Source organism: Marmota marmota, unplaced genomic scaffold (genome assembly GCF_001458135.2).
Source record: "Marmota marmota marmota unplaced genomic scaffold, marMar, whole genome shotgun sequence".
NCBI classification, from domain to species: domain Eukaryota; kingdom Metazoa; phylum Chordata; class Mammalia; order Rodentia; family Sciuridae; genus Marmota; species Marmota marmota.
This window is the reverse complement of record NW_026000051.1, coordinates 6,777,690-6,791,686: the sequence shown is the minus strand read 5'-3', so window position 1 is coordinate 6,791,686 and position 13,997 is coordinate 6,777,690. Positions and strand designations below refer to the sequence as shown.

The window sequence follows — 13,997 nt, the reverse complement described above, 5'->3', positions numbered from 1 at the left end:
ACACAGGCAGGAAAGAGCTATGGCCAATTAGACTCTACATCCTAGGATTCTAGCAGAGAGGGGATGCTTTACAGTGATTAGCCTGACTCCAGAGGCTCTCACACTTCTATATCCTATGACCTGGTCCAACATGCACCTTAGATTCACAGACACCAAACCAAATCAGAGCATTTCATCTCCAGTCCTGCTCTTCTCAGGCTCCTTTATCTTGGGCCCAGGTAATCCAAAACCCCAGCAGTCATCCCCAACTTTTCTCACTCACAGAAGTCTCACTGATTTTACCTCCTTGACATCATTTAGCTTTGTGCTGCCCTCTCTACTCCCACATCACTGTTGCTTTGTCCAGGTCTTGTTTTCTTTCTTTCTTTTTTTTTTTTTTTTTGGTTCTGGGATTGAACCCAGGGACGCTCTAACCCAGACCTTTTAATTTTTGAAACAGGGCCTCATTAAGTTGCTAAGGCTGGCCTCCAACTTGCTCCAGCCTCAGCCTCCCAAGTCACTGTGCCACCATGTATGCCTGGCCTTGTTTTCTTTCACTTGGCTATGGAATAGCCTCCTAATCAACTACCTCATCTTGTCCAATCCACCCTGAGCTTTATGGCCACAGAAATCTTTCTAAAATACAACCTATGTGATTCCTTCATGTAAAACCACATTCAAACCCAAATTCTTTCGATTGGCATTGGAGCACCTTTCTGAACTGTCTCGTTTATATCTTTTTTTCCTCAGTCACTGATCCCTTCATTTTTCTGTCTCTCACATAATTCTCTTTATGCCCTGAATCCACAGGACTGCTTTTGGGTCCCTGCATAACTTCTAGAATTTTGTGCTATTCTCCTGTCTTCCATCTCTTCTGTACAACTTAGTAATATTGCACTTCAAGGTACAGTTTAAATGTCTATTATCATTGTTACTGTTTGTGGTACTGAGGCTAGAACCCAGGGCCTCACACATGCTAAGCAAACACTCTACCCAGAGGGACACCCCCAGCCTTCCAATGTCTATTTCTCTGATGAGCCTTCCCTGGTTCAACAAGTAGCCCTCTTTCCTATCTGTGTTTCTACAGTCCTTCATATTCTCCTTGGTCTCTTCCAATATGACCCTGCATTGGAGACTGTTTCTATGTGCCTCCCAAACCTCTAAACCAAGAATATAGTTTCTCAGAGTCAGAAACCTTGTCTGCAATATCTGTGACCCCAGCACCCCTTCCTGAACATACACACATACTCAGTAAATGGCCATGGGTCAGAACTAACACGTTGAAGTTAACTCTTACTCTTCCATTGATGGGTTCCATAGTAGAGTAAGAAGTCTAATAACAATCCATTTCTTATCCTCAGAGCTCCCTTGAAAGCTCAGCAGCAACATGTGTTCTAGAGTCAGCACGGCTTAACAGAACTTTCTGTGATGATGGAAATGACTATATTTGCACTATTCAGCGTAGTAGCCACTAGCCACATGTGGCTACTGAGCACTTGAAATGTGACACGAGCATATGATAAACAGGATTTTTAATTTAAATTAACTTTAAAAAGCCATAGGAGGATAGTGGCTACTATACTGGACAGTGCAGCTTTAGACTCCTTAGTAAGGAACTTTTCTAGGAAGTAAGTTTTCTCACTAACTCATCTGTAATAGGTGCCTGCCTTAGTCTTAGGACTCAAGAGATTGGCTGTAGTGGGATAAAGTACCTTATGAAGGTCCAAGTCAGAGTCTCCTGTACTGCCTGTGATCCCTACCTATCCAGAAAGGGTCTGGGAAAACCTATCACTCTACAGGGAGCTGAGCCCAGTAGGCAGCCTCTGGCTGAACTGGTAGACTCTAGGAAAATAGGGAGGCTGGGCTCCCTGGGCCAGCTCTGCAAACTGACAAACTTGAGGCAGGCTGACTGCCATACAAACATCTCCTCGGCCCAGAGTTATGGAGCTAGAGACAGAAATTTGATGGAAACGATGAATTAAGAGGCTTTGGACAAGGGTGTAGGTCATCTGCGAAATTAGAAAGCACTGTTTATAGAATAAAGGGTCAGTTGAGTTCAACACTCTGTCATTTATAGATCACCCTGAAGCCAGCAGGCACCATTAATAAGAAAATATTAGAAAATAAGGGGAGAGGGTCAGCACCCAGACTCTTCCCTCCCTCAGCTGTGCAAAAGGCCCTCGAAGGTCTTGGAACTTGACTCTCCGCTTAAGCCCCAGCCTTGTTTGTATGCCATGAGTGAATGATTGGGGGAGGTGCAGAGAAGTATGGGGCTGGTCCTCCACCCTCTCAATTTTCATTCATCTTTTCTTTCATTTGGATGCCATGAGATCCCATGACTTCCATTATTTTAATCTGTCCAATAAAGTGATTTATTGAAGTGTCTATTTGAATGTGAATTAAGCTATATAACATATTTCATACTAGTAAATTAATAAGCCAAAAAAGTTGTCTCAACAAATCATTTGTCTTGATTTTGAGGTCAGAAAATATAGTCACCATGTCCCCAAGTCTCTAAAGTGAGTGACTAAAAAAGTGCTAGGACAGACCATGGAAGCAGCAGACAGGAAGATGTGAGTTATCTGGGATGAAATTTTTGGCAGAAAATGACCAAGAAAACAGTTTGGGCCCTTAGTCTCATGCTTTGACATCTCATTGCATCCCTGATGCCATGAAAGAGTCTAAGCTTTGCAACAAGTGGCTATAAGTTCAAATCTAGGCTCTGGATTCAAAACCAAACACCTCAAGGTCTGGGCTTTCTGAACTTCAGTTTTCTCGCCTATAAAACAGGCACAATGACACCTATAATGCTGGAGGCTGTGGAAACAAAATAATAACATGAAATATGTAGCCTAGTGCCTGGCATACAACAGATACCAAAGTGATCTCTAGGTTTCTTTCCTGGATTGTAAACTACAGTTCTGAACCCCTCTTGCCTTGTAGGCAGATTAGATTTCTGTTATTCCTAGATATATTATTTTATTTCACTAATCCAGACGTAACAAAAATAACAATATAGCTTTTGCTAAGTTTGACTGTACAACATTTACTCTTACAACCACTTTGTTGGGGAGGTATTGTTATCATTCCATTTTATAAATTCAGAATCTGAGGATCAGAGACTTAGTCAACACCACAAAGCTAGTCAGTGGCAGAATAAGGATTCAAACTCAGGTCTGTATGGTTGGATGCCATCCTTTGGAGGGCCAGGCAACCCTACCCTGCAGGGATGAGAAGGGTTTGGTTGCTTGGGATTCCCTCCCCAGCCAGCAGCCTCACCTGTGTAATTCTTCATCAGAGGGCGAATACTTGGCAGTAACATCAGCCAGCTCTCCAAAGATCTGTTTGCTGTAAACTGTGAGGGATGATAGCAGGATCAACTCCTGCCATGTAGAGCTCAAGAGGCACGTGTAATCCTTGATTGAGAGCTCGCAGAAGAAAGGCAGCTTCTTGATCCAGGCAATCTGCCTAAAGAGCAGCTCATCGGCCAGGCGGCAGAGCAGGGCAAACAGCTCTGCCTGTGTCACAGCATATCTGGGGGCAGGGACAGGAAAATCACTTCCATCAGCCAGAGGGGAAGGATAGGGACCCAGGGAAAGGATAGTCTTAAAGGTACAAAGTGTCCCTGGCAGTTCTCCCTTCCCCTTGACTACAGAGATCTCTAGTATCATTCAACTCAATTTTCTTATAAAGGGGCAAGACAGACCAGAAGCTCAGGGCCAAAAAAATGGTTTTTGTGAGAAAAGGTTGCTGCGAGGAAAAGAGATTTAGAAACCTGTGCAATTATCAGGGAGTATAGTATTTTTTCCCCAAAATGAAAGGAGTAGAATTTATTCAAGCATAAGGAAACATATACAACTCATATTAGACTCTTGCAGGGGCAAGAGGGGACCCTCAGAGGGGTTGCCCCAGGAAGGATGATTTTTCAAATTGGTGTCCTCTAATGTTCTATGTCTCAGAAAATTCCTAGTCACTTTTAGCAACGTAAACTTCAGTGGGGTGATCTGGTGCTCACCCAAACTCAGGCACCAGCACAAAAATGAGCCTTAGGGCAAGACAGCCAAAGCCAAAAGGAGTCCAAAAGCTTTTCCTATCTCACTGCACCCTCTGGTGGTGAGAGTTCAGGAACTAGAACTGCTCAGCCCTTTCTTTTTCTTTTCTTTGGTACCAGGGATTGAATCTAGAGGCACTTAACCACTGAGCTACATTCTCAATGACCCCTACCCCTCTTTTAAAATTTTTTATTTATTTTTTATTTTTTTAAAAGTGAGAGAGAGATAATTTTTTAATATTTATTTTTTAGTTTTCGGCGGACACAACATCTTTTTTTGTATGTGGTGCTGAGGATCGAACTCGGGCCGCACGCATGCCACATCCCCAGCGCCCCCCCCCCCTTTTTATTTAGAGACAGAGTCTCACTGAGATGCTTACGGCCTCACTAAATTGCTGAGGCTGGCTTTGAACTCAGATCCTCCTACTTAAGCCTCCTGAGCTGCTGGGATTAGAGGCGTGAGCCATTTTACCTGACTGCTCAGCCCTTTCTTCAGGCTTATAGTTGGATGGAAAGAGCATGGCATTTCTCAGCTGTGACCTAAAGGGGGCTTCTGAGGCCATAGACTCAGGGGTCCCGGGTTTCTTCCTCTCAAGTTCCCTTAATATCCTCTTTCTCATACCCCACATTCAGATATACAAAGATTTGTATGACCTTCTTGATAGTAGATATTTGAGTCTCTTCTGAAACTAGAGACTAACTTAAGAAAAACCTCAGGATCTCTTTGGGGGATATAAACTTGGTAACCCTCAAACAGCCTATGCTCTAGGCCCAAAGGTAAGCAATGTATGGGTTTGAAGGCTGGACTACAACTTACTCAAGTAAAGCTAACTGCAGACTAAGAGGATTTACTCCATTAACTTAGGCCCACCCAAGGTGGTCACATGCAACATGCTACCCATGGTAAGCTGGCAAGGGATGCAGCAGACAGGCCATAATCAGGTAGGGCTTTGAATGTCTTGTTAAGGAGCCTACACATGATACATTTTTACCCCCAGAATTATAGCTAAATTTACTGTGCAGAAGCACTCAGATATGTCCTAGGGCCTGGTTTACCTAACCATGACGAAACAAAGCTCTTCCATACCAATTCCACACAGACAGAAAAGTAACTCCAACTTTATTATGAGAAAAGATGCTTAAGGACTGATTTTGAAGATAAGTACAGGTTTGTCTTCTGATGCTTAAATCATCACTCATTAACCCCTCATTCATTTCAAAGCCTCTGGTACACCAGCCAGGGATGCAAGTGGGTGCACTGTTGGAACATACTGAGATTGCCAAGGGTCAAGCAGCACAGAGCTCACTTACCCATCTTCGATCAACATGGGTGTGCCCAATGGTTCCAGGTCCTCAGCTGACATCAGTTGGTGAATCAGGCTGTATGACTGTGGGTCAAGGCTGCGAGCTTGTGGGGGCAGAAGTGGTGAGTGGCCAGAATAGCTAAAAAGGTGTGGTATGTATTGATAATGTGGAGGCACAGACATCCCCATGTACTGATCCCTGAATGTCATGAATCCGTTTAGTTCCACAGACCTACTGGAGAAAAAAATTTCAAGTCAAGCAAAGCCAAGGCAGGTCCAGTGCCTACTCAAAGAAAACAAGTCAGCAAGTGGCTTAGATGTTCTTTGGTCATGAGGTCTGTGTCTCACCAAGCCAGGGGACATAATTAATGGTTATGTGCATGTCTCCTAGACTCCCATCTGTGAGACATAAATGTGGGTTCACCATTGGACACTCAAGTGCCTGGCAGAGTAGGTACTGAATATATATTAGTTGAATGAATTCTTTGTACAGGTGCTACATCTGAAGAGTTTTTAATGGATACTCAGAGACTAGGATGACAAATGTGGGTGTTTGCATTATTTTACCACTAGGAAAATGAAGGCATAGATAGACCACTTGTCAGGCCACAGAACAAATCCAGTACCAAGCAAGGAACATGGCATGTGGCAAACCCCCCCCTAACTATTCAAAGGAAGGAACAAACTAAGGAATAATCCTAGAATAAAAACTATGATTAAATATGAAGAGGAAGACTTCATATTCATCCCTGGCTTCCCTTTTCTTGGGGAAATCTCACCACTTTCTGAACTAATTTTTAAAAAAATTCTCTAGCTTTTACCTAGACATATATTCTATAATCAAGTTTGGCAAACTACATCCTGTAGACTGTGGTCTGTTTTGGTAAATTAGACTTTGTAAACCAGTAATTCAGACCTACTGGTTACATGTGGTCTGTGGCTGCTTTCCCACTTTAAATGTAAAGTTGAGTAGCTGAGACCCAGATCATTAGGGCTGAAAAGTCTGAAATACATACAGTCTTTATAATGTCTGTCAACCCCTGTCCTAAAAGAAAGGTTTCTGGAGAAAAATAGACTTTCCCTGAAGCTGAAGGTTCTATTTCACACCTGACAACTAACTTAACATAGCATGCTTGAAACAAGAGTCTCTAAATTTGTATTCCCTGATGCAGCAAATTTGACTGGCTTATAAAACCTTCACTCTTTCAAGAGCTGGGGAGGCTCAGTTGGTAGAGTGCTTGCCTTGCATGCACAAGGCCCTGTGTTCAATCCCCAGCACCACACACACACACACACACACACACACACACGCACACGCACACACACCAAACAAACAAATAAAAAACAACACCTTAACTCTTTCTTAAAATTTATAAACTAAAAAACATTGATTCTTATGAGGCAATTAAAAGAAATTATAACAATTTGATTTTTTTTTTCGTGTACAGGGGATTGAACCCAGAAATACTTAACCACTGAGCCATATCCCATCCCTTTTTTATATTTTATTTAGAGACAGTGTCTCCCTGAGTTGCTTAGGGCCTAGCTAAATTGCTGAGGCTGGCTGTGAACTCATGATCTTCCTGCTTCAGCTTCCAGAGCTGCTGGGATTACAGGTGTGTGCCACCATACGGGGCCAACAATTAGACATTGTCAGTATGATTTGTTTTATTTAATGATAAAATGAGAGATTTGAACTCTAGCACATTGTAAATAAATTAAGTAAATAAAGGAAAAGCACTATATTTAAACATTATTCTTCCAGATGAAGACTTTATGGGCATATGTGATTAGTCTATAGAAGAGACCACTGACATTTTTAAGGTTTTTAGCATAAAATGGGCTGGGAAACATGGCATAATCCATTCCCCTACCCCAGAGTCTGAGGGAGTAAGAGCACAATGGCTGAGAGAGCCTGGCAGGAATACTCAGCCAGAGGTTTCTTGTGTTCTACTCTTTGGGTAGACCCTAGATGGAGATCCTGAGTTTGCCTTAAAGCTCACCTGGAGGACAATGTGGAGCCTGGGGAGGGCTGGTTGCTCTCTGAAGCTCTGTTCCCGGGGGAACTGTGGTCGCTGTCACCATGGTTGCTCCAGTGATTGGCTTCTTCCTCAAATTCCTGTCCAGACATGATCCTTTCGATCTCTTCTTCTGATATCTTTGACAAGGAATGAATATATGTTAGATTCGGTGCTTAAGATACCCTCTGTTTGTCTTTCAGGACTCAGAGCTTATTTAAATCTCATTGGATTCCCAGGTTCCCTCTCTTCCACCTCATACTCCAGGTCTCCCCCAATCTTATGACAGCTTGACTGCATACTGCCCAGCACCAAACACAGTTCATCAGAGCCTTCCCCTTGCCCACTTAACCTGCTCTCATGTCACACAGTCTATGTGTTCCTTGACACTCCTCTTTGTCCTCGAGTCTACGCTTTCCTAACTCAATGACAATCTCCTTTTAAGAGTCAGTTCAAGGGGCTGGGGTTGTAGCTCAGTGATAGAGAACTTGCCTAGCACGTGTGAAGTACTGGGTTTGATCCTCAGCACCACATTAAAAAAAATAGTTATTGTGTTCATAAAAAAAAAAAAACATTAAAAAAGAAGTTCACCATTTCTGAGGCTGGCTTTGAACTCATGATTCTCCTATCTCAGCCTCCAGAGCCACTGGGATTACAGATGTGCACCACTATGCCCATCTTCATCTTTACTTTTAATGTTTTTTTAGACAGGGTCTTGCTATGTTGCCCAGGTTGGTCTCAAACTCCCAGGCTCAAGCAATCTTCCTGTGCCAGCCTCCCAAGTAGCTAAGAATACAGGTGTGTGCCACTGTGCCCAAGTGTCATTGTTATTTTTATAGCACTATGGTATCATATAAAAGTATCCTCTAAAGACCTAAGGCCATGAAAGGACCTAGAAAAGAAGAAGTACTTAGTAAATGTATGTTAAATACACACACAATGTTCCATTTATTAAATACTGCCTATGTGTGAATAGGAAATACATTTTTTCCCCAATAGGAGATACATTTCTAATCCTATTAAGTAAAAGACGAAATGGCAGTTCACATAGTGAACTGACTTAAACAAAGTCACACTGTATGCCTACATCTGGGCAGAGTTTGAGGAAGAGGTCGGAGTATGCAAGTATTCAGTCCAGTGCTCTAGCTACTACCATATAGAGAGTAAATACACTTCTTATATAAAGTCTTTCACCTAGAGTTGAGGTCTAACTGGCTACATTCAGTACACAGAAGGAGAGTACTAAGGAGGTGGGGCCAGATGACTTTTTATGTGTTGTTCCTATGGAAACCTGGGAGGACATTTTCTTTGAAACCTGTCTGACTCAAATCTGCATACTTCTTTGCTTCACCAGCCTCTAAGAGAACCCTGAGTTACCTCTATAAATACAGAAACATTCAGAATTGGAAGACAGCTAGCACACAGGGCTTGAATAAGAAAAGGTTTAACTGGTACATAAATTGAAAGGTTGGTTTGAAATCCTTTGGATTACATACTACATTGGAAGGATTTTTTTTTTTTAATTCAGTAGGAGTTGTATATAGTTTAAAAAGAAAAAAAGAAAAAAAAAAGAAGAAATAAAATATGTCTGTCTTTTCTCTTCAGGCGTTCTCAGAACTCTAACTCCCCCACCCCCCCCTTTTTTTTTGTAGCATCAGTGATTGTGGTGAGAGCTAGACCAGAGCTTGAAGAGCCAGAAAAACTTTGGCTGGGTGAAAAGGGTCCTGGTGAAGTCAGCTTACTTCAGCTGGGGGCTGAACCTGTCTCTCTCCCTGTGCACCAATGGGATACTGGGCAATCAGTGATACACAGAATAGAAAACAGAACATATTGAGAGTGGGTTCAAATTTCCTCATTTCCTAGCTGGGTGCTTTAGGGTAAGTTACTCAAGCTCTCTAAGCCTCAGTCCCCTCATCTGAAAAATGAAAACAACATTACCTCCCTGTAGCTCATGGTTCTCTTACAGGATGCTAAAGCAAAGAATTACACAGGTTTGAGTTGGATAGATTTGTGCACTGTGGGTGGGAATATAAATTGTACAGCTGCTATGAAAAACAGTATGGAGGTTCCTTAAAACCTTAAGGTTTGAAGATTCTTAAAACAGAACTTCCATATGATCCAGAAACCCCACTTCTGGGTATTTGCCCAAAAGAACTGAAATCAGAATCTCCTAGAGATATCTGCACTTCCATGTTCACTGCAAAATTATTCAAAATAGCCAAGAGGTGGAAACAACCTAAATGTGCAATAATGGAGGAAAGGATAAAGAAAATGTTCTATAAACACACAAAGTCTTAAAAAAGGAAGGAGTTCCTATTATATATGCTACAAGGATGAACCTTGAGAATGTTATGCTAAATAAAATAAGCTATGGGTCAAATATTTCATGATTCTACTTTATGAGGCATCTAAAGTAGTCAAATTCTTAGAAACGTAAGTAGAATGGTGTTTGCCAGGGGCTGGGGGTCGGGAGCTGGGGAGCTGCTGTTAGTGTTACTGTATAGAGTTCAGTTGTGCAAGATGAAAAAGTTCTAGAGACATGCTATGTAACAATATGCATATAGTCAAGAACTGGACACTTGAAAATTTGTCAAGGTAGTTGGGTGTAGTGGCTCATGCCTGTAAATGCAGGAGGACCCCAAGTTTGAGGCTAGCTTGGGCAACACAGCAAGACCCTGTCTCAAAATAAAACAAAAAGAGCTGAATGTAATTCAATGGTAGAGTGCTTGCTTAGCATGCCTAAGCATGCCCTTGGTTCAATCCCTAGCGCTGCAAAGGGAAAAAAAGTTGTCAAAGTAGAACTCATGTTATATGTTTTTGTCACTGAGCTATACTTTTTAAAAAAATTCTTATTTTTAATCAGGATCTTGTTAAGTTGCCCAGTTGGCCTTGAGCTTGTGGTCCTCTTGCCTTAACCTCCCAAGCATTATAGGTGTGCACTACCTGTATATCTTTTACCATTAAAAAAAAAAAAAAAAAAAAAAAAAGACACAACAATTCTGGGGGTCATTTTTTTTTTTCCGGATACCAGGGATTGAACCCATGGATGGGCATTTGGCCACTGAGCCACATCCCTGACCTCATTTTGTATTTTATTTAGAGACAGGGTCTCACTGAGTTGCTTATCACCTCGCTATTGCTTTTGAACTTGTGATCCTCCCGTCTCATCCTTCTGAGCTGCTGGGATTATAGGCATGCACCACTGTGCCTGGCTTGGGGATCTTATATGGACACACAAACACATACACCCTGATTGAGTACATACTGTGTACCTAGTTCATGTAATAGGAAATCTCCCATACATAAGTGTGTGCCTGACTTTCTTCATTTGTTCACATTTAATTGGAGAAATACCATCAATTAATTATCTCTTGAATCTGTTCCCTCCTCTCAAAATTCACTGTCATTACTCTACTGCAAACTATTACCTATATCTCTTAGAGTGGACTTCTGTAAAACCCTTTACACTGCTTTCTCTTTCTCTTTTTTTTTTATTTTTTAATATTTACTTATTTTTTGGCAGACACAACATTTTTGTTTGTATGCGGTGCTGAGGCTCGAACCTAGGCAGCACGCATGCCAGGCAAGCGCGCTACCGCTTGAGCCACATCCCCCTGCTTTCTCTTTCTTAGTTTTATTTACTCTAGTTCCACTCCTCACAAACCGGAAATTTCCACTGTTAGAATGATTTTTCTAGAGCGCTTACCTAGCATGTATAAGGCTCTGGGTTCAATCACTAGTACTGCCAAACAAACAAATGAAAAAAAAATTTTTTTTCTAAAATGAGAATCTGAGTACGCCCCATTCACCCACATTTAAACTCTTTTAGTAGCTTGCTCTTGGCTCACACCAAAAATTCTTAGTTCATACAGTCAAAGACAGACAAAGGCCACTTTTTAAAGAACTGACTCCAAATTCAAGTAATCTGCCTTATCTCCTGCCACTCTATTACATGAGCTGAATGCTACAGCCTCACTGAACAAATTCTTTGTCATTCCTTAAAACGTTCATCTTTGGGTCTTTTCACAGTCTAGGACAAATTAAAAACGTTTAGCTTCCCACCCTTCCCCAACACAGCTAATTCTTCCTCCTCTTTCAAGACTGAGTTAAAATTTGCCTTCTCAAGGAAGCTTTCCCCAAGTGCCTCCAGTCTCAACCAAGGTTCCAGCCCAAAGGAAAGAGAAGCCCTGCCCTGGGCTGGATCATTAGGCCCATGGAGTGAAGGGGGCATTCTCTGTTAAATCTTATGATACTATGTTGTCTGTTTACATCTCTGTCTCTCCCATTAGACAGAGTTCATAGTATAGAGCCTGACAGGGAGCAGGGGATGTATCTCAGTGGTAGCATGCTTGCCTAGCATGTATAGCATGTATTTGATCCCTAGCTTCAATAAAAGTGGGGGGGAACCCCAAAACCCACCAACTTGGCAAAGTAGGAACTTAGCAAATGTTTGTGAGATTGAAAGCAGTATTACTCTATTAATAAGGTAATGAACATTCTGCTGATAATCTTTAGATGAAATGAACAGCAAAGTATCTTGCAAATGAGAGGTCTAAAGTGAGCAGCTACAGGAGCATATGGAGCCCAGGCCTTCTAGGACAAAACAAGAGAGTAGGGCCTAGAACTCACCTGGACTGGCCCAATGCTCTTATTCCTGCCTCCAGGCATGCCATCTTCTCTGATAGCTGGAAGGAAACATAAGTTAAAGTAGTCAGAAGCATGCTCACAAGTCTAAACTTAAAAAGAGAATTTACATGGCCCAAAGTAGCAAGGTAGTAATTGGTGAAGCCAAGATTAAAACACAGATGTTTTTGGACCCAAAGCACATACTCTTTTCTGTTCTTGTAGGCAACCTTATAGGTAGGGGATACTTTGGGGCCCCCAGGACACCAGGAATATACTGCACACACTGTATACATTCAATACAATCTAACAAAAGTAAGAGCATTGTTAATTAGTCCACAGTTACATAAATCCCACCAGGATAATGCATCTTAAGGCTTTGGTAAATTCCAGGTGAGAGAGAACAGTTTGTTTGTTTGCTCATTTATTCTTCATACCAGGGATTGAACCCAGGGGCAATTAACCACTGAGCCACATCCCCAGTCCTTTTTTTTATTTTATTTACAGACAGGATTTCAATAAATTGCTGAGGCTGGCTTTGAACTCACAATCCTCCTGCCTCAGCCTCTAAAGCTGCTGGGATTATAGGCCTGAACCACCAAACCTGGCTGAGAATATTTATATTTTTAAATAAAATATTTTTTATTCCTAACCTAAGTTTAGGTCTGGTAGGATCAGGAAAACAGTTTTTTTTTTTTTAATAGAATTGGAATTTTGAACTCACTGGCACAAAGGTAGTAAGTAGAGCTCCTTTGTGGTTGTAGGAGCTTGCTTAGCATTTTCCAACTATACAAAACATCCTTTAAATAGTACTAGCCACACTAAGAACAACTACTACTAGTACTATCGTCATCAGTGTTAATGAACCACTTAAAATGGGAACACACGGGGCTGGGGATGTGGCTCAAATGGTAGCGCGCTCGCCTGGCATGCGTGCGGCCCGGGTTCGATCCTCAGCACCACATACAAACAAAGATATTGTGTCCGCCGAAAACTAAAACTAAAAAATAAATATTAAAATTCTCTCTCTCTCTTAAAAAAAAAAAAAATGGGGACACACGAAGGAAGACCTAATTAGAAATTAAAGTAGGACCCTGATCGTTAGGCAAAGCTTTCTGGAAAAGACAACTTCTGAACTAAGTCTTAAAAGACGAGGAGGATTTAGGCAAGCAGGAAAAGTGTGCTCCAGGTTGACTGAACAGAGTATAGAAAAGCTTCAAGTCAAGCCAGGCATGGTGGTGCAAGCTTATAATCCCAGCGGCTTGGGAGGCTGAGGTAGGAGGATCCAGAGTTCAAAACCAGCCTCAGCAAAAGCGAGGTACTAAGCAACTCAGTGAGATCCTGTCTCTAAATAAAATACAAAAATAGGGTTGGGAACGTGGCTCAGTGATTGAGTGCCCCTGAATTCAATCCTCGCCCAACACCAAAAAAAGGGAAACGCTTTAAGTCAAAACTAAGAATGGACTGCTCTTTCTAGGAACTTCCAGGTGGTTAGATCTGGATAAGACACTGGAGGGGTGAAGGTGGTATGTGAAGGAAAAGTAGCAAAATAAGGATGGAGAGGCCAAGAGAGGCCAGGTCATCAAGAGCCTAGAATGTCAGGTTAAGGATATGGACTTCAGCTGAGGAGCCTGGGGATGGGCAGAGATGCAAGGGAGTGATGTGGTCACACTGGTATTTTTGAAAAATCTTTGTGATGATCACTGTCTTGGGTGGCTTTAAAGAGGTAATGCTGGGGCTGGAGATGTGGCTCAATCGGTAGCGCGCTCGCCTGGCATGCGTGCGGCCCGGGTTCGATCCTCAGCACCACATACAAAGATGTTGTGTCCGCCAAGAACTAAAAAATAAATAAATATTAAAAAAAAAAAAAAAAGAGGTAATGCTAATGACAGAGGATATACTAATGCCATTATGTGAGAGCAAGCTTTGCCATAATACACTTGCAACAAAAACAAACAAAAAAGCACATAAGGAATCTAGGAAGTCCTTGGGGAAAGGCTGATTGCCGCAAATAGTGAGAGC

General features: G+C 41.9%; 1 protein-coding gene across 3 annotated transcripts in view; it reads right to left on the bottom strand.

The window, feature by feature from the left end:
- The window catches only part of Nr6a1 (nuclear receptor subfamily 6 group A member 1), a 64,752-nt gene that overhangs the window by 12,294 nt on the left and 38,461 nt on the right, over nucleotides 1-13,997 (bottom strand). For 2 of the 3 annotated variants that reach the window (XM_048813073.1, XM_015497600.2), the window contains exons 3-6: nucleotides 11,982-12,037; nucleotides 7,338-7,492; nucleotides 5,342-5,569; nucleotides 3,259-3,513 (exon numbers count right to left, since the gene is read on the bottom strand). In XM_048813073.1, the coding sequence (XP_048669030.1) occupies nucleotides 3,259-3,513; nucleotides 5,342-5,569; nucleotides 7,338-7,492; nucleotides 11,982-12,037 (694 nt within the window). The remainder of the gene's footprint in view (nucleotides 1-3,258; nucleotides 3,514-5,341; nucleotides 5,570-7,337; nucleotides 7,493-11,981; nucleotides 12,038-13,997) is intronic. The other variant, XM_015497601.2, reaches the window with a different exon arrangement.